This window comes from Varroa destructor, unplaced genomic scaffold, assembly GCF_002443255.2.
Source record: "Varroa destructor unplaced genomic scaffold, Vdes_3.0 BEIS01000007.1, whole genome shotgun sequence".
NCBI classification, from domain to species: domain Eukaryota; kingdom Metazoa; phylum Arthropoda; class Arachnida; order Mesostigmata; family Varroidae; genus Varroa; species Varroa destructor.
The window spans coordinates 6,173,919-6,199,964 of NW_019211460.1; the positions used below are offsets into that span (position 1 = coordinate 6,173,919).

Sequence of the window (26,046 nt, forward strand, 5' to 3'; positions counted from 1 at the left end):
TTTCAGTATTTACAGCTTACAGTTTTTATAAATGTTTTATTTTTTTATCGTTTTCGGACTTAGGTGATTTTTTTTCATTTCTATAAAAGCCAGTATTTAAAATCAAACCGACGTAACCAACGCTCGTGTTAATAGAGGCCATCCAATTTTCATATCTTTGCTTCTTCTCTCGTACTGACTGCGCACGCGCCTAGAGACAACAAGCGTGAACGACGAATCTGTAGCGAATGGTTGCGGTGACAAAGCTTATCTTTTTCCATGCCAGGGTACCCACGTGTAAACAGATAAATGTGCTCTCTCTCTCTCTCTCTCTCCCTTCCTTTTATAGGGTTTCTCGTTGCATAGTCTCTTTTCCACTGATAATTATGTTTGCTGCGGCTGTGGTGTGTGTAAATCAATGTTAGTCCGTCGAACGTCAAATCGCCCTCAGTGAAGAACATGTTTACAGTACTTAAGTAATAACAAGGTGATATCGTAGGTGTTAATAACCTGTTGCCGAAGGTAGGTAGTCAAAAAACACAGTCAGAATGTCTTAAGTAATAATATTTGTGCTCACTGGAAATAAATAACTGCATATTACCACAATAAATAGTAACAAATGAGAATTAATGATAGTGCAAAGTATTAAAAGACTTCGTAAGACGATACTGTGACAATGTCAGTTTTAATGATATAGCAGTTATAACTACCTAACTAGCAGTTATATAATAACATAATTGGACGGTGGTGTGAAATCTCTTATAGGAGATTCCGTGTTTGATAAAAGCGATGCCTTTTTTTTGTTAATATTGAAAGATAGGTTAAAGTTTTTTTTAAAGGTATGCACCTCTCTTTTCTATTTTGTTCAATCAGCAGTTTGCCATAAAATCCTAGTATTAAGCACTGTTCACCTGGTCACCTGGTTGCTAGAGCACCACAATTTGTTTAAAGTACTGATCGAGAATCACGAGGGCTATAGCTTATGGTTCACCGTATGCGGGGTAGAAATTGTATAATATATAACAACTATTACAACCCAATTAATTTATACGATTTTACCTAAGAAAAGTATCTATACAGGAACTTATTATGGTTGTGGAATCTAACCTAATTACTTAATGGCTTAAATAATTGTTAACGATGAAAGCTACCGAACGAAATTCGCTATATGAACTACAGGTTTTCATATTTTAGGATACAATATATTTTTCGAAGTTCGTCTGTTTGTCTAAAAACTGAACTTTTTATTAATAATTTTCATACAAATTGTATATTACAATATTTAGCGAAGATGAATATGACATTTCCAACTTTTCATTGTAGTTCATGCAGATTTAATTGATTCACGAGTGACCTATATCTACCTATGGTATATGTGCCTATTATATCTAATATAATCACACGAGTTTGTATATTTATCTTAAGTTAAGCTTAGAGATGATTGGATATGGCCTAACCCTTAACGTTAGAGCTTGGAAGCTCTCTCATCTGAGAATAGCCCCTTTATTGACTGTAAACAAACGAACATACTTTTCGGGCCTTTCTGAAGAGCATCGTATGCTGCAGAAGACTTGTCGTGATTTTGCTGAAAAAAAAATCAAACCCGAGGCCGCATACAATGACGAGCACAAGATCTATCCAAAGGAAGTCATAAAAAAACTTGGTAAGAATTAGGATGTAACAACAATCTTCGTATTATATTTTCTTGTTTTTTATAGGTAAATCCAATAAGTATTTTTTATGACATATCCCTTGCTCCTTTCGCTACCTAGAAACCTACACGTTTGAAGTGGAAATGCCAAATATGCATTATGATTTAGGTTTGTTCAAGTATACGTTCTGTTGGGTAATACACATACAAAGATTACCTGTTTTCCCCCTTTTATTATGGTTACTTGTTTTCAGTGGTACAGTTGTGGCAACTGTTGCGTGGCTTATACAAATGAAAAATTTTCATAGTAATATTATTATATATACTTTAAAAAAATTTGCATGTCTGTTAATATTATAAGTTTGTATGTCCCCGATATTATAAGAATAACTCTAGCCTTATCCGTGACAGTGTTAAATTCCTAATAGGTTTATGATAATCCGCCCCATGCATATAGATGTTACTTTTATTAACTTTAGATGGATGTATGAGCTGATTTATTATTGACTGATTATTATATTGGTTTTTTTGTTAAGCCCTTAAGCTTAGAGCCAGTGGATATATTATTTTTACTGTATTATTCCGTTATCGTGAGTTTGACTACGTTTACATTTATGTATGGGAAGATGCGCAATTAATGCAAATCGATCCATTATACAGTAGCTGAATACAGTTCTTACTCACTACATCAAATTTTGCAGGAGAACTTGGGCTAATGAGTATCTTCGTTCCCCAAGAAATGGGTGGTTCGGGGCTTGATACCCTTTCGTACGCTATTGCTATAGAAGAGATAGCGAAGGCTTGTGCTGGAACAGCAGTAAGAATTAAAACAATTTTTTTTAATGAAGTTCGTCGTTGTGTATACTTAAATTAATTTTATCTCATAAAAGTGGTCAGGCGCGTCTTTTTTTACCCCTAATACTTACCTAAAATAAACGTGAGCGTTCACAATGTGTTTTCAGAACTCTTTGTCGTAACTTCTCGTACGTTTCCGTAAAACGTTTATTTCAGGTTTAATGCAAGCCGTAGGTCTCCAACGGAGTTACATTAGATAACTTTTACTAAATGGAACTTCCACAAGTCATCTGAAAGCTGAAGAAATGTCTGTGACAACCTACAGCTCTCAGTGACTCTTAAACGTATTATATCCAATTTTATAATACTTGTTATTTAGTGTTACCTGTGTCGATTGGTGTTTAAGTTAACTCGGCTCGAAGCACAGCGTTAAAACATACCGAATATTTGGCAATCCTTGACAGAGAAATCAAAATTAGTTAGTGTTACCTAATGTAAGTATATTTTCATTCTTTCAATAGGTATGCGTGTCGGTAAACCACCTCTTCCTTAGAGTCGTGTCCAAATTTGGCTCTCCTGAACAGATCAAGAAGTTCGTGACACCTTTCACGGCCGGAGATCGTATTGCTTGCTATGCTCTCTCCGAACCTGGTAGGAAGTTCAGAATAACACATTAAGTTTATTGTCAAACAGAATACCACTAGAAATAATTTAATTTATAATTTATTGCTTTAGTCCGTAATGAGCAGCGGATGTAAAGAAAAGATATATGCATGCATATATTGGATTGTCGAAGAAATGTTGATGACCTTTAAGCTAAAAATTGAAGCAAATATTTTGAAAGTAAACTAAATATGTACCATTTCGATCAGTAACTTTCTGCCATTCTTTTAGTAGCATCATAGTTCCATCACGGTAAAAGTTTTGTGGTATCTGGGCAAAAAAATTTAACACGAGATTTTTGCATTCTTCCATTGAAGCTAAATTAACATCGTTAAGAAACTGAATTTCACAATTTTGATGTGCAGAGATCCAAACTTATGGCTTGTTGTGATTGTGACAGCTGTTGATTGTACAAATCCAAATCAATCGTTTTGCCAGTCCGTAGCTATTAATAATGCACGAGTCTTTTTGAGTACCACGAAACATATAGCATCACCTTCCTTGGTGTCAACCTGGGCTGTGCCTCAAATGGTGCAGCAGGTTTTTTACCTTTTTTTTTTATTTTTTTTTTTTTTTAATCATATGGGGTCCTTTTTTCTCAACCCGTAATTGATTACTTCAGAAAATATTCGACTTCGTTGCGCTTCTGAAGAGCTTCGCAAATCGAGCCACAATAGAGTAGATTTTTTTGGCTTATACTTCACTTTATAGTTGGCTTTTTCAATTAGTTTAGAACGGTTTGGTGGTAGATGTTTCGTTTCTTGGTGATGTAATGGCTACTCTCGTGTTGACCTTAACCGCCTTAATGTTGTCGTAACCTCACTAATTTCTCCGTAGTCGGTCCACTACCACGAAAAGCACTTCTCATATTGAACGTTCCAGAACCAAAGCGACAGAGCCATCTTTGGATTGTTTCCTCCTATAACACAGTTTGAACATAAATGGTAGAATTTTTCTATGGGCTTGGACAGCATCTGCACTCTTATCGTAATAAAATATAGCATATTTCTACACAGGTTTTCCTTACCTACAAAGTGCTATCTTAAATCTGAATAAAAGCGTTCCGACAATCTCAGGGCACATATTACTGCCAAGTCTTTCAAATGACATCAGCCGATCTGAGGCAACTCGAATTATTCGAGATATACGACCCTAAAAGCGTCTGGCTAGATATATGACCAACATTATTTTGAATTTCATCTGAGTAAATGATCCGCGGCTTTGTCCTCATAGGTCAGAGGAGCATAGAACTTTTTTAAGCATAGTTCAAGCTAGCTTTTGAACCTAACTCAATTGTGTAATCTATATGTCCATGTATAACTGCTTGCCTCTTATGTGGAATATTATATAAGGAAAACATTTGTGTACTTATTATAGACATCTGTTTATATTATAACTTCGTGTATTATTAGAGTATATTTAGAAGTGGACTGGCGGCAGTCAGTTCAAATGTAGCAATTTTATTACAAAATGGACTTTTGTATATCCTTTTTCATTTCCAGCTATTCATTAGTTCGAACAATGTTATCTTCGAGTCTATTAGCATCAACAAGCGAGCTTCAGGTGAACTGCTCAATTGTAGGCAGAACTGTCCGTCTGATATATAATCTAGTGTGCAGAAAAAACCTTCAATTATGCGTCATTGATCTCGCATGTAGCACGTCTAGTATGAAGGAAATTTTAATGAAAAGTTAAGGTATAGCAAAAAAGTTTATCCACGAGTACAGATGTAGCAATTATCCTCGTATTGAAAAAATAGTTGATCGCGACCTACTTAGCTTCCGTATTTTGTTATTTTAGGTAATGGTAGTGATGCAGCTGGTATTTCAACTACAGCAACACGAAAGGGAGATAAGGTACATTAATGCATATTGGTCATCAAATCAGGAAGCATGAATGGGAAAATTTGTTCTTTTTCCTAATGGGTATAAAAGCCATAAATATATTATAGCTAGAGAACAACTTGTCTTGAAAATTAATTGGCAATGCATGCGTATGTAGCTTTGGTTGTACCCTACTTTCTTTTTTAGCTAACCCTTATTCGGAGCGTGGTCATTTTTTTGAAAAGCACAAAAACAAACTCTCTTGGTAACTTCGTATAAACAAAAATATGTAAGATAATGAATCATGGGTATTTCTTGCACGAAGTACTTTGCTTTTGTCTTTACGTATTGTCCGTTTGAATTCGGTGACCACTTATTAGCTCTTCGGTGAAGTGCTACCCACGACTGAGTTTGATTTAGCGAATGGTGGCACAAGCATCCGATCGATCTAGATATTACCTGGATACTTGCGAGTTACAGAAATGCGGTTGGCCATGACACTTCAGGCGATGATTGCAGTTATAAAAAATATGATAGTGATTTTCCGAGATGTAAAAGCAAAACACGGACATAGACCAGCAATTGAGGCATTCGCGAACGTAATATATTGAAACGCCCATCTTAGTACAGAGTAGTGTTAAATTCGATTACGACTTTTATACTTCAAACACTCCTGCTGCAGATGAGGTCAAATTCCTTTTTGCATGCTTGCGACTGTTCTGTTGATTGCGAATAAATATACGCTAGGTCTGTAATTAACAATTTTATGTTCAAACTTATATGAAACGTGATCATAGGTTTAATGTAATACTAATAAAGCATTAAAATAATAAACCCTATTCTGCCATCCGGTGGCGATCGCTCAAGTACCCGTACTTGCAAGTACTGCATAAATATTTAACCCATCTTCATTATCTTGACTTAATAGATAATTCTGAATGGGACGAAAGCATGGGTCACGAACGCGAAGGAAGGCGAGGCCGTGTGTGTGTTCGCTACAACGGACCGTACAAAACGACATAAAGGTTGGCTTTGTTTATTAAATGGTTGAACGAGTAATCGTTTTTCGATTGCTGTCAGGTAAGTTACCAGCTTGGAATATTTTTTTATTTGATGGTGTTAGTGCCAATTAGTTATAGTTGTCTTTCCTATTTAGGCTACTGTTTGGGTTCTATGGGCGATCGTTTTTACAGGCATTGGTTGCTACCTTGTTCCTATGCCCATTGACGGGCTTGCTAGGCCTAAATTTGAAAACAAGTTGGGCGTTCGAGCTTCATCGACTGGCCAGCTGGTTTTCGAGGACGTCGAAATTCCGGTTGAATATCAACTGGGGAAGGACCATGAAGGATTTAAGATAGCGATGAGCGCTCTTGACGGCGGGAGAATCGGTAGGCATTTGCTCAACAGCTATGATTAAGGGGCGCGCCTAAACTAAACCTTTTAACTAAAATAGAGTTTAAAAATATTTCTTCTACTTATTATTTAAAATATAGGTAAAGCAGAATAGCGGTGGGTCATGTTAGTAGTATCTACGAAGTGTTTTCCTTTTCAATGAATGAGTCACGGTTTATTTTGATGCCTTAATACTTCGATGATTAACTCGTAGTTTAAGTTGTTGAGTATAGCGTACAGTCGATGATTTTTAAAAAAACCTTCTATTCAGGTATTGCTAGCCAGGCACTCGGTATCGGTCAAGCTGCTCTGGACTTAGCGATACAATACTCGCAAGAGCGAATATGCTTCGGCCAAAAGATATCCCAACTGCAGGCCATCCAATTCAAGTTAGCTGATATGGAAACTAAAATGAACGCTGCTAGATTGTTGACATGGCATGCTGCGTGGCTAATGGTAAGTAGCTTGACAGAGCTTATATATCATCGTTTACAAAAACGCATCGCTTTTTTATTATATTTTTTTTTCCGGAAACGTATCCGTAATGATCAATTCAACTGTTGAGAACTGCACACTCCATTAGAGACCCTCTGTTAGTTAGTTGTTGTCTATACTGCAGTAGTATATATATGCAGTAGTATAGCACGGTTGATTTTTGTATGTATTTTTAGGACCAAGGCCTTCCATTTGGAAAAGCGGCCTCCATGGCCAAACTTAGTGCATCTGAGACCGCGAACTTTTGTGCGTACCAAGCTGTTCAAATTCTCGGTGGGATGGGATACGTCAAGGTAGATTGCCTGCGATATTTGTTTTGTTTCAAAATCTTGGGTGGAAAGTATACCTAAGTGATATACCATTGTCGGAATGAGAACAGATTATATCAAAAATCGTAAACGACCACGATAATACTGAGCTATGGCACTTTTCTTTAATGGCTTAGCATCATTCGCATATTTAGTCCTGTTTAGTTATTATAAATTATATTATTCAGCTCACTAAATGTATTTTTTACGGGGTCATATCAGATAACAGATACTGTTGCAAAACTACCTTCGGTTGGCGGAAAGGTCCTGCCGGACTCAAGTCTCTATTAGTATACACATACATATATATGTATATATATGCACGATCACGTAAAATATGTAGCGTTGAAGTTGCCTCTGACATCGACTTCTCATATACATTTTAGGATATGGCTGCCGAACGTTACTTCCGTGATGCCAGAATCACTGAAATCTACGAAGGAACGTCAGAAATCCAACGGATTGTTATAGCTAGCCATCTTCTTAAAGAGCACGCAAATTAATGCGAAACCTAACCAGGCTCTTTTTTCCAGAATTACTGGTTAATATTTTTGCAGTTGGAGTCACGGATTTCATATAGTGTGGGCTATATGGAAGCCAAAGTTCTGAGGCCTTTGTCAAGCAAAGCATTCACTGAGCGATGCTGAAACCATTTGCTGATTAAATATTTATGGAGGATATGCTTGTTCAACTGAAGATGATGGTTATTTTTGTGCATTAAATTAGTGCGTAATTGACCAAACAACTCATTTGTATTTCAAGTTTCAAATTCAAAGCTCAATGCCCTTGCATAATTGTATAAAGGTGTACAGCAGGTACTCCTTAAAAATATGCATTTCATCTCCCAGACTTTTATTCCTGTTTTAAAGTCAGTCGTGTCCATCAACAGCGTTCCAATTGTTTTGCAGAGGTTTCAGTTTATACTTTTGATACGTTTGCGGGAGACTTGTCTTTATAAGGAGTATATGGTACACTAGGATTTTTGCCAATCTGATCTAGTGATTAAGCAGCCCATCGTAACCGTTATGGAATCATTTTTTATCGACGAAATAGGAATTGAACAGTGTCCTATCTTACAGTACATTTTATTAAAAATCTATATTCTATTGCAGCAATGAATCAAGCTACATTAGACAGAATTATATTTAAAGCGGCCCATTTTCGGCTGCGCAATTCACTCAGACAAGCTTTCTCAATGATAAAAATGACATTCTTTTTTTCGTAGAGTATAAACGACAACAACTGTTAATCAGAAGTCAGTAGTGTCTTAAATATAGAAATACGGAAGTCTTTGTTGAGAAAAGTTATCAGGTTCAATTGGAATTGCTCGTAAATGGGACAGATTGAGGATGGTGGTATTTACTTGACGTGTAATTCGCTCGTTTTAAGCGCGTGTTTAGTTGTGCCATATCCTCAGTAGCTTTTTTTACTTTTCGCTCTTCGCAAATATAACACCATTTTACCCGTATAAATACATACATCTTTATTTGAATTATACAGTATTAGTAATAAATAAATGTGCATTGTTAAAACATGGTGTTATAAACGTGGTACGTAAAAAATGAGGAGAAATGTATGAAGAGTGTGGTACGTCGAATTCAAGTGTAATTGTCTATCTACAACTCTTTTGCACTTCACCGCTACCTTCACCTAGAACTGTTGTCCACGGGCCAAGTTGCACTTAAAGATATGAACAATCGAAAAAAAAAAACTTGAAATTTAAGTACATCATTGTAACTATGATGTACAATTAGGTTCAAATTTTTTTTTGATGGTTAAAGTTGTAGAGTTCGAAAGGTCTATCGTGTAAAATCTTAAAGTTAGCTTTTTATGTGAAGAAATTGAAACTGTGAAAAGAAAAAGCTTTACAGCTTTTTCCTTTCACAATTTAGGATATCAATCTCTTGAATTGTTAGTTACCCAATAATTATGTTAATTTTCTATAAATTGCAAAGATATCCTATTTACGCTGACCTTTTGTAAAGCACTATATATAGTACACATTAATTATGAACTCTGTGCAACTAAAACAGTTGTAATTATTTTCGTATGAAAAATCTTATCTCACAGCAAGTATTATCGTGCTCTATCTCAAGACAGAAATTTACGGTACGTAACCTGGTCTCTCCCTAGATAAGGCAATCTGTAATCATATTACCGTCACACGTAAAGAAGATAACCATTTTTCTCTTCAATGGATTTACTTTAGTTATAATAACATCCAAGAATAATGCTTCTGGAAGCTTTCATTCCTATATTGCGTGCTCCTTAGAACGCTACCTCAATGACTGCAGGACTACCGAATTTTTAACTTTGTTATTGCTCATTTTCGTAAAAAGGTTTTACGCCAAATTTGAGAGATTTTTCTATGTTTGTATCTGCGAGTGTTCTTATCGGCAGCCCTTAACAACGATAGTTTAGTGCTGTTGTTATTTTGTAATTTTATGGACCGGTCTGACGGTTCAGCAAACCCTGTGGTGAATGCAACGCATGGCTAAGCTCAAGGGTAATCCTTAAGGGGAGGAAAGAGACAAGTAATAAATAAAAAAACGGTCACGTTTTAAAAACATGCGATTATAAAAGAAATGCTACCTCAATTAAGTCATGACTAGTGCATGCGGAGAAGGGTCCACTCGTACTTTCAGGTCCATGAAATGAACATGGCTGGTAGTAATAAGTTCTCCTTATTAATAATTGTGGAGGGATTATACACGAGAGTCACTCCATAATGACTCTCGTATATACTCTGCACAAAAGCCATTATGATCCACTTCTCTTAGCTAGGAAGTTGTAGCCGGTTAGGTACATCAAGACCGAAGCTGATGATCGAATTGTTTTGTAGTACAACATTGAAGCAGTAATCGTGGAAACAAGACAATCATATATGTAAACTAGTTACAAAGAAGGTTCGTGTATTCATTCGCATGAAGTCGAGTAAACTGTTCACACCTCACAACATGCCATCGTGTATGCATGCACGTGCCTCGTATGTATGGATATACATGTACGCAATACTGGATGCTAATGAACACCTCTGTAATACCGATACCATTAAATCGAATTCATCACGCCTCACTTCGCTCCAATCTGACAAATTAGAAAGAAAATGCTCATTAAAGTAGTCGGCAAAACAACCACTGCATCGATAAAGCCCTGAAGAATGACTCCGTCAACGTAGACCATTACCTATGTTGCCAATATAGGTAGTAATAGAAAATGCGTTAAATGTAGTGTTAGATATACTGCCATTTATTTTATCGTGGTCCACTTGCAGACGGTCAACGTAAATGCTATCGCTGTGGCGGCCGTTACGCTGCCGAGACGCTTTTGCCAATTGGGCAAAACAATGCTAATTGCGCTGAATTCAACGACGCTATACCCACTGCACAAAGCAACCTAAACAACTGGTGATAGAACTGCATCTTATTCGTGTTGAAATAAAAATTCTCTAAACGTTGAGGTATGAATTGGGTACAACAACAGATATTATGTAAAAACATAGTATTGCGATTGAATTAAAGCCGATCTTTTTTTCAACCAAAACGCTCGTTATCTATGGCTTTCAACACATCGGGCCGCTATGTTCGCCACGAACTTAGCGATAAGAGAGCCTTTGACCTATTAAACAAGCGGATTACAATGACAATTGAACTTCTGATGAACTTTTGCTCCACTGCAAAGGCCCACGTAGCAAGTTCCTGTTTTTATCAGGTCACTTTTGATTAGGTAAGGTATGTTGCGCCGTTCTATATGCAGCTCGCTATGTGTGCGACAGCAGACCTTCAGCTGACACCGCCCTGCAAAAGCTACGACGCATATCGAAGCGACTGTCAGCTATGAAAAAAAATAATACAATCGACATCATTCCATCGGGGACCGAAGGCTTTTCCGTTGGATCCGTTAAGACAGATAACGTTTTCTTTGCGTTGTATGATCTACAATCGTACGTTAGATCCGTCTCGTATTCTAATCCTTTATGCAATCATAGTTGAGTGATACATTAATGTGGTAAATTTAAATAATTTCCGTTTAAACTCTCCAATGAGATAGGTCGTTTCGACCGTTAAAAACCAGCTGACACTAATTGAGACAGTCTTTATGCCGGTACGACCAATCAGCGATCGCGGTCTCGTTGGAAGAACCTGTCTTCGAAATCTCTCCTCACGTCTTTAGGTGCAAGCTTGTTTTGTACCTTGGGTTATCTAATCTCGATCTCATGTTATCATCTCGCCTTCGGCATGCCACACTTTGACTACTAAATCGACCGAATGAAATCTGTTACGATAGCATCACCAGCTGCTCATTCTGTTACCGCCATAAAGTAGCCGAACGTCTTTAGCTTATCCGTCGCGCCTACACAAAACTAATCTCAAGTTTGTTCTGCTAAAGTTCTTTTGAAAACGGATGATATTCACGCTGGTTCACGATTGAATAGGAACTTGTACTCTATAGTGTGCGTATGGTACGAGCTATTATCCAGAATTGTAAGTGATTGTAATGCAATAATTGCACAGTTACTAATTATCTGAATCGAACCCAAATATTCGTCGGACACGAGGCTGATCGATGTGGCGCGCGAAGCGTTGAAATACCCATATTGATCAGGCGTGCCGAGCAAGCAAACAAGATATGTATGTAATTGACCGATTTCGCTTAAAACGCCATCGATGACGCGCAGTCATTTAGTAAATATTCTTAGGACCCGTTGGCTAAATGAAGGTTTCGATCGAGAAATTGCTCATTCCAAGCCACGATAAACATTAAGCGCCAAGTTCGATAATTGATTGCTTTGCAGTTAAGGCTTTGACCAACGATTGCCCTAACCGGAGCAACCGTTAGTTTAGTCTGGTAGAAGACAGCGCGGAAATTGGTTGAGAATCGTAGCGGGCAATTACTGTGGTTATTAGTTAACATAGCACGTTTTTTGGGCCTATTTTACGTATCTGGGTTAACACAAAGCTCGAAGCGAAATTTGAGATAATTGCTCGAGTTGATCGTCGTCACCATGAAAAAAAAATGAAACATCTACTAATTTCTAATGAAATGCGTGTTTGATTTTAAAAAAGAAAAAAGGAGTTTGACTTTAATCACGCTGCCTGAGGTACCGTATTCTTAGACCGTTCTAGGTAATGACTTTTGATTTTTTTCCACTAACTGACCGCTAACTTTCGGCGGTTCAAGAAAAAAAAGCGGTGCTACAAGCTTATCTGACGTCAGTCGGTGAAAATCTACGTTTCCCAACTGTCCTTTGTTCTTTTGAAGATCTGGATAAACTAACGTAGTCAGTGCGCATTTCTGAGGGTATCTGATTAGATGTTACTTATCCAAGATGCCTTCACAAAGAAACTATCATCATTTCACCGCTCTCGGTTTACGAAGCGAATAATTATCGAAACTGGAATCGCTATCTTAGATTACTATTATTTTTTTTTTTATACCGTTTCATATTTTCGTCCTCTTAGCAAAGGTTTGTACACATAAAACCATTTTACTCCTGTTATTCCTTGAGAATGTTCATCAGGTTCAGAATTAACTTACCTAAGTATGTGCATTTATATATTGTATACGACCCATATGCCGCATCTGGTTAGCTTTGTTGCTATAAAAATGTCTTCTAATTTATCCGTGAGGTATAATCTCGAATCACTTCTAAATAAATAATGCATTCGGAAGGATTTCTAAGCAGATCCGAGAACTTGGAGTTGAGAGCGAGCATGGCCATAAGACTAGCACTCGCTTCCGTCGTCGAAATTATGCAAGATACCGACATTATGTTTACTTTTGTTTGAACTTGGGTCAACTAGAATTGTCCAGTCCTTTTGACAAACTCAGCCCATCGGTCAAATGTCCCACCCTCTAACGCACTCTTTCGTGCATCAGGAATCTTGCCCATCTGCGGGTCACCTAACACTGGCGCGTAGCATCACCAACTGTCGCCGTCGATATCCTTTTTCAGGAGCTGCCGCACCACTGCAGTTAGACCGTCTCGAGGAAAGAAGGATTCTCTTTGCGTCTGCAGTAACCATCTGTCTAGATTGCGACAACATCTTGTAGGCATCGCCAGAGCGATTCAACTCAACTGGGCGTTCGTGTCTACTCGACAGGTTGACGCAATAGCGTGGCGTTAGCTTCTCTCAGGCGACCCAAGTGACTGAAAGAATTGTGTGGTGCCAATAGTCTGTTAGAGGTGTGTTTCGTCAATACGTGTAGTCTATCGTAGTCGAATGCTCTCAAGTGAAGGTAGTTCTCGTTATATTCTGTGCCGCGAATAGAGCCCGTGTTTGCACAAGTAGATTGAAGGACATTTTTCACATGGGGACGTTGGCTCGCAGTATAAAATAACTACTACTTCTCATCCTACTGGACGGACCGTCACCTTGTACATCAGTTGCCGTAGAGTGTAGGCCGACTGTCCTTTACGTTGTTCTAAATGTCCTATAATTGAGCCTTGTCTAGGTACTGCCTGTTGCTGTTCAATCCAAGCTGTACAGATACACTAGGTAAAGCATTTTAAAGCAAAAACTAATAGAGTAATGAGATAACTGCAAGCATGCTTCCCGGGATCCTGGAAGCAAGACGCTGTGCAATTTCGAATTCAAAAATTCGTTTTTTTGTTATACATTTTTTATACGTTGCAGTTCAGCATTTAGGGCGGCTTGTTTGTGTTTTGCTTGCAAAGAACGTCTCGTCTTGAAAGACCGACACAACGTTGTCAAATAGCTGGCCATTATAATGGTGGGCTTCCTAACGGACAATTTAGATAGACTCGACTGTGGCAATCGCTGATCACATGATAAGATTTAGCGATAACTGATGATCTGTTATCTTCTCAACACTCTCGTCGTTAGTCACATTTACATATAGAGTTACCCTGTCAGTGTTTTGTAAACGCATGGCCCTACAATTTTCAAGTGTATAGTCGCATTGGTTATCTTCGATTATCACTTCAAGGCTATACAGCTAGTCTATGATCGCCTGTACGCGTTCCACGCAAAGCGCACCTGATAATATTTAGGAGCTATATTACTATTGGATAATACGTGCTCTATTTTCATTACAGCATGAAGAGTAAAAAGTAAACGCATTTCGAATTACTCCGTTTGGGAAGAATGCCTATTACTTTATCCCTATACCATATCCTCTGCTTTAAGACAAGCATAAAGCGCCATCTTGTGGGAAAAAAATCGCTCTCACTTAACGCGCTGTATGCATTCGTATGCTAAAATCGTTAACGGTAGCGACACCTATGCCCGCTTTGACATCACCCTCAATACCATCTGATATAATACAGATAAGCACAGAGCGTAAGCTGATAGCGTATTTTCAAGATCGAATGAGGAAGCACTCCTCTAGAGACCTATGAAGTCACGTTACTTTCGGTGACATTGCAAGCCTTTGCTATTGTTTTATTACTCGTGGCTAACTTGAAAGTGGCTGCACATTTTTCAGAGCAGAAAGGTTATCTTTACAGTGATGTGTGTTGCAATTTAAAAACAACAAAACAGGGCCAAGATTCAGATTTGTTATTTTCAGTTACTTGTATATTTGTCCTGTCGGCGCGTGGTAAATTTGACAGAAACGTTTGCGCAGCTGCATTTCCTGCAGTTGGTTCGTCATCAGAGGCTTTTTCGGCTTTTATTAGAAAGAGCAAATGGTGCTTTGCCAATACGCTTTATTAATTGTTTAACAAATATAAAGTGCTTAGGAGAAGCTCGTCGTTTTCGTGTTTCGTGTCAAAATAAAATTGCTAATAAAATGTTCATTTGGAAATTTAACGTTATTTTATACGACCCGTTTCATAGTTGAAAGGGTACCAAACGTTTGTATTAGTAAAGTTGAATTACAGCCAGTGACGTCTTTCTTTTTTAAGAGCCTATTTTCCTGATGAGGTTTTCCCTATACAAGCCTGTGATTTGCAATGGTCAATAAGTGAATATTGCTAGCGTCAAAATCATGCTTTGATGGGGTACTAGATAATTATAGAAAAATATGTTCCATGTATACGAAACCCGTATACTTTTTCAGATTTGTTTGATTGCAAGTGAAGGAAGGTTTATTGCAAGCCTTCTATGAATCAACGCAGCAACTTATTTACTGACTTACTATACAAACCAATGCGTTTCTGTTCTATTCATTTAGGCTTTTGTACTTAGCAGCACAAGTTGGTTCTAGACTTGGCGATGGAATAATCTACATTCTGAGCAGTTTGATAATGAGAAAAATATTGTCCTAAGGTTGTAGAGATATGACGGTCCGTGCATGCTCTTGGTATTTTGTCTAGTGCTTTACAAAATAAAGTACTTCTTTACGTCACTCCGAGGTCGTGTTTCTGCACGTGTTTTTAGTATGTCGCTGAATAATTGTTGCGCAATATCGGACTGAAAGTTCAAAACATTTATTTTAGTATATATAGTGCAGTTAATTAATAGCTGTATAACAACGTTATCTTATGTAGACGTTGGTGCATAATTTATTGTCGCTCTGATCGGACGCTGTCCATGTTACGTCGTCATTTTGTATAGCGTTGAAAACCTCAACTGTTTTTCCGGTAGTCAGCAACCCGCCTCTATTGCCTTTATTGCGTCTAACCTGCACTGGGTCCAACGCCGTCCAGCTTTACCGCGCTGCCAGCCACATGTGTCAAGTATACATACCTGACTAAGGTTTTGATAAATTTAGTTCAATTTATTTAAATAAATTTAGTACCGTATTATTAAACGTATGCTTAATTTATTTAACGTATGCTATATTCATCTATATTGAAAAAAATTATTTTACAAAACAATTTCTGCAGGACTAATATAGCTGTCATTGAGAGCACTATCGGAGCTCACTATGGCAACAGTTCTGGTGCTCGGCTCCGGGGGACGGGAACATGCTCTCGCATGGAAGCTGGGCGACTCACCAAAGGTACAATAAGAAACGATCGAGATAAAATAGATACTGCGATATTATCTGACGTGTAACATTTTGCAGATGCGACACCACAAGAGTATTTATACATTGGTATCAAAATTTGATTTTTTGTAAAAATAAATTATATTTTATATATAAAATTATATTTTTAGGTGAAACGGGTGCTAGTGGCTCCCGGAAATGCAGGAACGGCCACAGAAAACAAGTGCACAAATGTAAACGATTTGAAGATCTCTGACAATGCAGCCGTTGCGGACTTCTGCAAAAAAGAAAAGGTGAGAAACTCATCTCGCTTACTTTTTTCTAGTTAAAAACCGATCTCGTTTAGCAGTTTTGTAGTGGAATGTGGTCCGCAAAGCGTGCGCTTGAATAATACCCATTTTACACTTATGAAAATGTAGCAGTAGATATAATTCTAGCCGTGACGCTCGTCAAGCCCTCTGAAGTTTAATGTAGACGTCACTGTTGTTTCAGGTCGACCTTGTTGTCGTAGGCCCAGAGGATCCTTTGGCTAACGGTGTAGCTGATGTCCTAAGCGCTGCTGGAATCAAATGTTTTGGTTGTTCGAAAGCTGCCGCGCAAATCGAAGCGTCGAAGGCCTTTTCCAAAGACTTCATGATCAAACACAATATTTCCACAGCAAAGTAGGTTACGATACATTTACTTTCAGCGAATGAAATAATCTATTTGGATGCAATAAATTTCACCCCTCCAATAAAAATTTCCACTTTTTAGGTTTTCAAGTTGTATCAGCTTGGAGAATTTCCTATGCCTGTTGCAAAAACTACCCCAATAACATATATATATGAAATATTTTTCTCAGATACAAACATTTTACGGATTCCGAAGCAGCTAAAAGATTCATTCTTACGGCCGATTTCAACGCTCTCGTGGTTAAGGCATCGGGATTAGCTGCCGGTAAAGGCGTAATCGTTGCAGCTAACAAGACTGAGGCTGTAGCTGCAGTAGACAAAATTAAAGCCTCGATGGGTCACGCCGGCGATACGATTGTGGTTGAAGAACTTCTCTGTGGAAATGAGGTGTCTGTGATGGCTTTTTCAGATGGAAAAAATGTGTACTGCATGCCACCAGCGCAGGACCACAAGCGCTTGGAGGACAACGATAAAGGTCCTAATACAGGCGGTATGGGAGCGTACTGCCCATGTCCTCTGATTGACAATCAGATCATGAAGCGAATTGAAAGTGAGGTTATTCAGAGAACTATTGATGGTCTTCGAAGTGCAGGCACTCCGTTCGTAGGTTGTCTTTTTGCCGGACTCATGATAACTAAACATAAGGAGATCAAGGTGCTTGAATTTAATTGTCGCTTCGGTGACCCCGAGACGGAATCGGTTCTTCCCCTGATAACTTCCGATCTGTATGACACATTGCTGGCTTGCATTGATGGTTGTCTACCTGAAGCGCATCCCACGTGGAAAGAGAACACGTACGCTTGTGGCATTGTGCTGGTATCTGGCGGATATCCTGGAGCCTATTCAAAAGGCAAAAAGATTACTGGTCTTGAAAGCTTAGCAGGACATGATGTAAAAGTTCTGCATGCGGGAACGTCCATTGATGCCAACGGTGACCTCGTCACGTCCGGTGGCCGAGTCATGATTTGTCTGGCGCAACACAGTGACCTGCGAACAGCCAAATATCTTGCTCAGCTTGGCGCTGAGTTCGTTCATTTCGAAAACCGTTACTACCGGCGAGATATTGCGTACCGAGGAATAAGTGTCGCTTGTCCCAAGGATCCGCTCACGTATTGTATGTCAGGCGTGGACATTGCGGCAGGCGACCGACTCGTCCGGAGCATAAAGTCTCTCACGGACTCTACCAAACGCGCGGGTGTTATAGGCTCAATCGGTGGTTTTGGAGGTCTCTTTGATCTTAAAGCGGCTGGGTAAGTTCCTTTTATATAGAAATATAATGTTATAATCAACCTAAATAGCCTATCGTAATTTAAATGAACGGACATTGGAGGAGGGTTTCGAAGCTTTAAATAATCTCCAAGCTTCGAAGTTACATTACAATATGCAGCGCGTTTGGAATAAATTAGGATAAAACTTGTGTTGCTTATTTTTTAATTGCGAAAACGGACATCTGGATGAAGTTTTTTACGAATAACCTTTCCGTGCAACCGTGAATGAAGCAATATTAGCACGATCAGATTCATTGAAGTATGCTCAGATATGCCATCCACAAAAAATTCAACGGCCTAAATATGGGGCTGACTGCAATCCAAAAGCCCCAAACCGTGGGAATTTATCTGAATAATATTTTTAGCAATAGACATTCTCCTAAAATCCGCTACCCTCGGTGGCAAAACGAATGGTCTGTTGAACTCTTTTGATAATTTTTTTTTATTTTATACTGCAGATCCCTCGCTTTGTTTTAGTAAATTTTATTCGCAAACCGCAAATAGGCTAAGTTTATAATCTTTATGAAAGCGTATTAAGCATGAAAATATTAGACTGGGGAAGCTGATGCTCGTTGATATTACTCAGACGGATCTTTCGCTTTTACTATCACTAAATTATAGTTTTGTTCCGGGATGAACCGACTGGTTTCTAGCACCAAGAATAGTCGACTAATGACGGCCGCTATTATGAAAAGTGGTCAAAGTTTTGAATATTTTTTTTCGCCAATTTATCGCAGACATCCTGCCCATTCTAAACACTTATTCGATCATTTGAAGTATGCCACCAGGATCTTACTATGGACAATTACCATCCTTCATTAGGTACAATAATCCTATCCTGGTATCCGGAACAGACGGGGTTGGTACAAAGTTAAAAGTTGCGCAAGCGGTCAATGTGCATGACACGATCGGTATTGATCTTGTCGCGATGTGCGTGAACGACATCCTGGTGCAGGGAGCGGAACCTCTTTTTTTCCTGGACTATTTCGCCTGCGGCCATCTTGACCTTGTTGCAGCTAAGGAGGTTTGTTGTCTACGTTATTGTTTTCTCTTCTTGACAAAAATTACTAGCGACCCTACTTTTGCTGGTCCTATTTTGGTTATTTTTTTTCATAAATCGGATTAAGGCAGCGCTCTGTGCTTGTGCTGTCAGCCTGTCATATTGAGACGCGTAGTAAATACCTACTAACTTTTAATTTCAGCTTTGGCGAGTCACTGTACACGAGAAACGTCATTTAAGCAATATAATTTCTCTGGATCATATACTTTATTTCAAGTGCAATTTAGCGTGTTTATATAATATGATAAATGATATTAATCCTGTAGAACGATCTTTCCTAACTCGAAAATAAGGTTGGTTTTTTTTGTCGCTTTACAGCTTCGAACGACCTGTTGAGCGTTTCGACAATTTTCCGAGAATAAGATAATTTATCATGTTATTAGAGTAAGTATAAAAAGAGTCGCTCAACATGGATAATATGTACGCATAGCAGATCTTCTATTTTCCACATATCTCAGGTAATCGCTGGTATTGCTGAAGGATGCCGTCAAAGCGGATGTGCTTTGATCGGTGGTGAAACAGCAGAAATGCCGGGTATGTACTCTCCAGGAGTCTATGACCTCGCTGGCTTTTCCGTCGGAGCCGTCGATCAAGAAAAGGTAAATGTCTGAACTTGTTATGTCATCTGTGATAGCCAGGCTCTTAGATAAACATCGCTTGAGCTTTACTAGAGATGCAATGTAAGCAAATTATATGTCGCTTTCTTTTTATACGATGTGAAGATTCTGGTACAGAGTATACTTACATAATATATATATATATATATGCAGGGCAGGTTTTCAAGACATGTTCTCCGTTCGCTACTCATTTTTTTTTGTCATATTAATTGTTCTTCATATTTAAATAATGCCTCAATTTTCTACATTTCTGTTGCTAGATGCTTCCGCGGGAGGGCGATATCAACGATGGCGATATTGTGCTGGGCTTCAGTTCATCAGGAATGCACTCGAACGGTTATGCCCTCGTTCGTAAAGTTGTCAAAAGATGTGGACTCAGTTATTCAGATCCAGCCCCATTCGATGACTCCAGAACTCTCGGAGAGGTTTGTGCCGTTCGAATCCACCAATGAACGACGACAGAGTTAAATGTCGTACGATGCTACGATATAATGTATCCTGCAATACTGCAAAAGCTAGACGTCGTCGTATTCCTACAAACCTTGAAAATGTCTCTGAAAAACAAATAATGCTTCGAGAGGATGTGAAACAATATTAATTGTACAAAAATTCGGGTAGATGTATAAGCGGCGATTGTCATCTATCGTGCAATTTTGTGCCGTTAAAATGGCCATCTTTTTCTGGCAGGTGCTCTTGACTCCTACGCGAATTTACGTCAAGCTCCTTCTCAGTGTCATTAGATCCGGGAAGATAAAAGCCCTGGCGCACATCACTGGGGGGGGCATTATGGAGAACATTCCTAGGATGCTCACTAAAAATTTCGGAGTCTTCCTCGATGCTGCCGAGTGGTAATCATGCAACTGATTTTTTGACATGATGCAATGAGAACAATTAATTTTAACAAATTACTGGAATTTAGTTGTTATCAAATTGTCTTTTCGCTTATCTTCGGCTTTTTAAGATCTTCGGCTTTTTAAGATCTTCGATATTACATTAAAAATGTATCGTTTAAATTAAATCTTTCTTCGGATGGTAAATAAAATTCGGCCTGTGTCAGTTTAATGAAAGTGCATTGCAAAAAAAAAAGTATGAAAAATTATTAAGAAACGTAAGATTAGCTTCACAATATTTGCAGGTGTGTTCCTCCTGTGTTCAACTGGCTGCAATCGGAGGGAGCGATCGCGACCGAGGAAATGCTAAGAACATTTAATTGTGGGCTTGGAATGGTCGCTATTGTTGCACCCGAGAACGTTCAAGCCGTACTGGACGAAACCGATAGAGAAGCTCGTGTGATTGGCAAGGTTCTTGCCATCAAGGAAGGATCACCACAAGTTAATGTTAGGTATGCGTACTTGCTTACTTCGTACGTTCGAAATTTGTGTAGTAGGATGAATAATTATTATGCACGTAAGTCGCAGATGCTTGTTTCTTACGCATCATAGAATAAATGTCCTACTAAACCTTCCAAAGCTATGGCAGGTTTCTACACGTAAAAATAGTTTTCTGGCTGAATTTTGCTCGATTGTTCCATGCAAACGTCTCCTTGCTATTGAGTATTTGGTATTCGTCGGATGAGTTCGTTTCAGAAACTTTGACGGATCGATCAATCGATCATCTCTCGAACCAAAACCGCCTAAGCGGAAGTTCGCCGTTTTGATCTCGGGAACTGGAACCAATCTCCAGGCTCTAATTAACCACGTCAAGAACAAAGTACGTCTAGTATATTCGATACGTAAATTGTAAAAATTCATGAACGTAAGCTGAGTGAAATGACAACGGTTGGCGCAGCTTTTCGCAGAACGTTTACTTGAAGCCGCAGCCAGTGTTTCTTTGCTGTGCCTATAGATTACATTTAGGATTACTTGAAATTTATGCTATATTGAAACGTTTGAAAAATAGATGAAACGTATTCTTATCAATATTAAGTAGTATTATCATAAATCTTAGCGCAATACGAAATGATCTATTTTCGTGCCGTCATTTATATTTTAAGGAACGCCAATCGGCCGCCGAGATCGTTCTAGTTATCTCAAACGTTGATGGCGTTGAAGGACTGGATCGGGCACATCGTGCCGGCATTCCGACCAAGGTTAGTATTCGATACGGTGGCTAATACTCTGACGAAATCAACTGGCCGAATCCCAAAACCCTCTGAGTCTATTGAGGTACAAGTCTAAAAAATATGATCGAAGTCCTTTTTGGCGTTATTCGTTTGCAGGTGATCTCACATAAACTCTACAAGTCACGGGAGGAATTCGACAATAAAGTCCATGAGGCGCTGGTAGCGGCCGGCGCCGAATACATTTGCCTTGCCGGCTTCATGAGGATTGTCACGAGCGAGTTTATACAGAAATGGTAAGAAGGCTCGGCGGACGTTATGGTGCGACACCCGCAGAAGTCTACTTTTAAATCTAATTCGATGGATCCATTTTGATTGCGGTAGTATTTATATGTGCAGGTCAACGGCACACTATTACAACATCAGACACAGTATACAAAACCATTTAAAATATTTCTCTATACGTGATAAACTGTACGTCAAGACAGACGTAACTTTGGATAAGATTTAGAAGGCTACGGCAGATATCCATGCCGATATTCGCAATTTAGGTAAAAAATATACTTAAAACCCCTTTCGTTTTCTCTTCACCTAAAGAACAGGCAGCACTTCGGTATAATTCCAACGACACATAAATTTTTATGCATTCGTCGCTCTTCATGACCTTCTCCCATCTATCAATCAAATTATTATTATCCGTTTTCGCTAGGTCTAGTATTGAAAAAGCCGTCCATTTACGTTTAACTGAGATAATCTTTACTGACAAGATAATTTCATTTGTCATTGATCAGCGAAGGTAATAATTCACCAAAGCGAGGTCTGACGAATGTAGCGGGTGCTAATAGATCTTCCACATACACCCTTGCAGAGCGGCCTTCATAACGTTTGCCATGTGCGGCCGGACGTTAATTATTGGGTCTTTTCTTTTGGGTATCTGCATTCACTTGATGCAGCTTGGTCCCATACAGACCCCAGTTGACCGTCTTGTTCGCTTCAAGCAGTGTAGAAGACCACACTTAACCCCATACTGCTCCATAACTGATAGAAATCTGGCTTAACTTTAAGCCTGGGCCTTTCACTCAGACTGCAGCTGCGTATCGTTTCGTGTTCGATGAAATGTTAGGATGCAATAAGTAGTTATGTTCCTGGGGTAATATTCATTGAGACATCCAAGCTTTTAATTTTTAAGCACACCTTATAAATCTAAAATGCGTATCAAGAATTGCATGTTCTCGCCTAATTTATAAATTGTCCGCCGGTCAAGGATGTGTTCAGCTGGTTCTCATCGACCTCATTGTCTAATTATAAGGCGCTATTTTTAAATATCGTGAATCAGTTTGGAGCGGTTTTCTCAGCTACGGAGTCACCTCTGTGGGCCTTTTCAAACCTAGGCCTAGCCGCGCTTTGTTTCCTGTTGGGGGCCAGGCGTCTGGTAGAATGGTTAATGGCGACACCGGACGTAAAACTTCAGACATGGAAAATTATCGTTGTACACAGCACAAATATATCGTACCGCCTCAGCAGTATTTAACTTAAAATTGCATTTCTTTTGATCTAGAACTCTCATCCGTGAAGCCTAGACCTGACATGACAAGTTCCTTCCTTGTTGAATGGCATATAGAAGTAAGCAAATAGCAAATATATTGAAAAAAAAAGGAAACCGAAGTCACTTGTGTTTAGTGTTGATACATTTGAGCTAACGCATTTATTAACTAGCGATGACAATAAAACAACAGCTGAGGAAATACTACGGACAGGTAACGGATGTAAACGTGTACATACGAACCAGTTAATACTTCAAACATCCACACATTTCCTATCTTAACAGAACCTTTTTTTATGTTTGCCTTAATTACAGGTACGGAAGGATTGTTAACATACATCCTTCGCTATTGCCCTCATTTAAGGGACCTAATGCCCATAAACTGGTAATTGAGAGTGGAGTACGGGTCACTGGTTGCACGGTAAGTATCATACCATTCCTGTGTGATGATTTTAATATATAAACCCTTTATTTTATTTCACTCAAACGTTTATCAACTTTATCCGATAAGGTTTATCTCCTTCGCCTAATTTGAAAAGGACAGATTATTATAAATGAGAGCCGGGGAAATACCGAAGGTAGTGTTCTAAATTGATATTCTATAAAATGGAACAAATTTGTTCGCAGGTACATTTTGTAGCACCTGAAATCGACGCAGGCGCTATCATCCTTCAGGCTCCAGTTCCCGTCGAAGTGGACGATACTGTTGAGACGCTTAGAGAACGTGTGAAAAAGGTTCGTTGTGTCGTAAAAAATGTAGACCTTTTTTTTTTTTTCATTTTGTTGTTTAAAATCAAGACGTTTACAAATGATTGTTAAAGATGTAAATGACTTGAAAGCTATTAGAATATAGAGATCAACGAGCTCTCGCGTATTGCACAGTCAATACATTTCAAAATGCCGAATCGTAATTTTCCAAATTCTCAAATTTTTTTTTCCTTCTAACGGGCCGCGAATTTCTATTTATATCCCAACGAGATCCATTTCAATTAAGTGATACTTAATCAAATTTCTCTCACTATTTCAAATGTTAGACACCATAGAAAAACAACTAATGTCGACCCCCCCCCCCCCCCAAAAGCAGTCATCAGAGATTTGAAAACCAGTCGGAAAGGATTTGCCTAACGAACGATGCGAGTCCTTAATAGCTTTTTAGCTGAGCTGGCCAGTTATAGAAATTATTGACAGCTATAAGAGGAATTTCGCTTCAGATATCAAACAATTTATAAAGACGACTTCAAAAAACTCAGTATTATCTATTTGATAAATTAAAATGGCAATCTGACAGAAGCACTTCTTAGATGCTACAGCCTTACATTACGTGTTTTAACTGTCACCTGTAGGCAGAGCACCGAATCTTCCCTGAGGCCATGGAATTGCTCGCTCGTGGAAAGATCATACTTAGGCCCGACGGAAAGATCGCCCACAAACACTAACGTATTTGTCCCACAAACTCGAAAGGGCTCGACCAAATGAAGATGCGCGATATGGTAGAAAAGAAAAACCTAGCTACAGTATCATTACCCACATTTATTTTTGTTGCTGTCTATTTGTATGAGCTCTTTGGCCCGTTGCACAGGATGAAAAAATAGCGCAGTATTCAAGGAGGCACGGATGGGAGTGCGACCGACACGCGAAAGAGGGAATCCGCTGAGATCCCGCCATGGGTGAAAACAGCCGACAGGTCACACTTCATAATTTCGAAAATAGCGCTCATTGCCGTTGCTTCTTATTCACGTACGTCAAAACGTATTGCAACTATCGTTACATGCGTCAAAACTACATCATGTAGCCTAACGACTAGCAGTGTCAAACATCACCACACCACTGCCTACTTAGACAACATTACATTTAGCGAGCAAAAGGAAAATCATCGAGGGCTCGTTGCACTACGACTTTACTTTCTCTAGATATAATAGGTTAAGAGGTATACCCGAAAAACTGGTCTTTTGTTCTCAACGTCATTTTCTAAAAATAAATTATAGCTTCAGGTTGTATGAACAGTTCTCTGTACTTGCTTACTGGAATTAGTTCTAATAAAAAGTTGCGCTCCGCCCACTCAATATGTCTTAGTAGAGACGAAATGCCCTAGATGTTTATAAATCATAAACAATAAACGTGCCTGGGCGCATGAGATGTGGGCCAATAGAAAGAAGCGCACTGTTTTTAGCACAAATGAATTTATTCTGTCTGTGGTCTTCAAAAATGCACTTCGTTTGAAGCTGTTCCCGCTTAACGATATCACTTGTGCTATGGACTAGAATCTTTGTAATCGATGATCTATCACATTTATAACAACTAGCTGTTTTCGGATCGTAGGTAATTACTAATTTTAACTGCTTTTTCTGCTTACTTTGCTACGGTTGTTTCTTAACTTTTGTCTGTTAGCTAACGTCGCACTGTTTTGTTCAATGTAGACTAACATTAATGGTGACTTTTAGTTTCTTCTTCTTTTTCTTCTAACTGACTCTACGTGTATGAACGTATGATTCAGCTAGTCGATAGGACGGCACAACATTACTGCACACAGATTTTTTTGTATATATGGTCTCGTTTCGAAATTATTCAGGCCGACCTCTGTGCACTTCTAGGAACATCTTATAACACATTTTTGTTCTATTTCTCTTAATGCAGCCGCCTTATCTTGTTGGCTTGCTTATTTTGATCTGAAATAATAATAACAACCAACACCGTTGATTAATTTTTTACTTTAAACATTCCATCAGTATTTCTTTACCGACATTGAGTTCGAATGCCTCACAGCTTCCGGTTCTGAAATTTCTTTGAAGGTAATTGCCGCAGGCCTGCGCTGCGCCTCGTACCT

At 38.7% G+C, this 26,046-nt stretch overlaps 2 protein-coding genes across 7 annotated transcripts; both read left to right on the forward strand.

The window, feature by feature from the left end:
* Positions 1 to 221: 221 nt before the first annotated feature.
* On the forward strand, positions 222 to 8,638 carry LOC111253749 (short-chain specific acyl-CoA dehydrogenase, mitochondrial-like). 3 transcript variants are annotated; one of them, XM_022813652.2, is made up of 10 exons: positions 222 to 501; positions 1,410 to 1,642; positions 2,332 to 2,447; positions 2,947 to 3,076; positions 4,889 to 4,944; positions 5,840 to 5,936; positions 6,105 to 6,299; positions 6,575 to 6,759; positions 6,975 to 7,091; positions 7,493 to 8,638. In XM_022813652.2, exons 2-10 carry the CDS (start codon positions 1,417 to 1,419, stop codon positions 7,607 to 7,609), a joined length of 1,239 nt encoding a protein of 412 aa, XP_022669387.1. In that variant the 5' UTR covers positions 222 to 501; positions 1,410 to 1,416; the 3' UTR covers positions 7,610 to 8,638. The 3 variants fall into 3 exon arrangements, with proteins under 3 accessions (XP_022669387.1, XP_022669386.1, XP_022669388.1); XM_022813651.2 differs by having other exon boundaries at positions 223 to 501; positions 1,405 to 1,642; XM_022813653.2 differs by having other exon boundaries at positions 225 to 501; positions 1,529 to 1,642.
* A 2,798-nt stretch (positions 8,639 to 11,436) lies between these two features.
* Positions 11,437 to 25,223, forward strand: Gart (trifunctional purine biosynthetic protein adenosine-3 Gart). Of its 4 annotated transcripts, XM_022813650.2 has the most exons (17): positions 11,437 to 11,590; positions 13,063 to 13,293; positions 15,901 to 16,016; positions 16,175 to 16,297; positions 16,497 to 16,666; positions 16,846 to 17,925; positions 18,766 to 18,967; positions 19,462 to 19,602; positions 19,881 to 20,045; positions 20,308 to 20,468; positions 20,756 to 20,962; positions 21,207 to 21,330; positions 21,614 to 21,709; positions 21,839 to 21,975; positions 23,538 to 23,643; positions 23,850 to 23,957; positions 24,566 to 25,223. In XM_022813650.2, exons 3-17 carry the CDS (start codon positions 15,942 to 15,944, stop codon positions 24,656 to 24,658), a joined length of 2,988 nt encoding a protein of 995 aa, XP_022669385.1. In that variant the 5' UTR covers positions 11,437 to 11,590; positions 13,063 to 13,293; positions 15,901 to 15,941; the 3' UTR covers positions 24,659 to 25,223. The 4 variants fall into 4 exon arrangements, with proteins under 4 accessions (XP_022669385.1, XP_086832004.1, XP_086832002.1 ...); XM_086975878.1 differs by lacking the exon at positions 13,063 to 13,293; XM_086975876.1 differs by lacking the exons at positions 11,437 to 11,590; positions 13,063 to 13,293 and adding an exon at positions 13,363 to 13,506.
* The last annotated feature ends 823 nt before the right edge of the window (positions 25,224 to 26,046 follow it).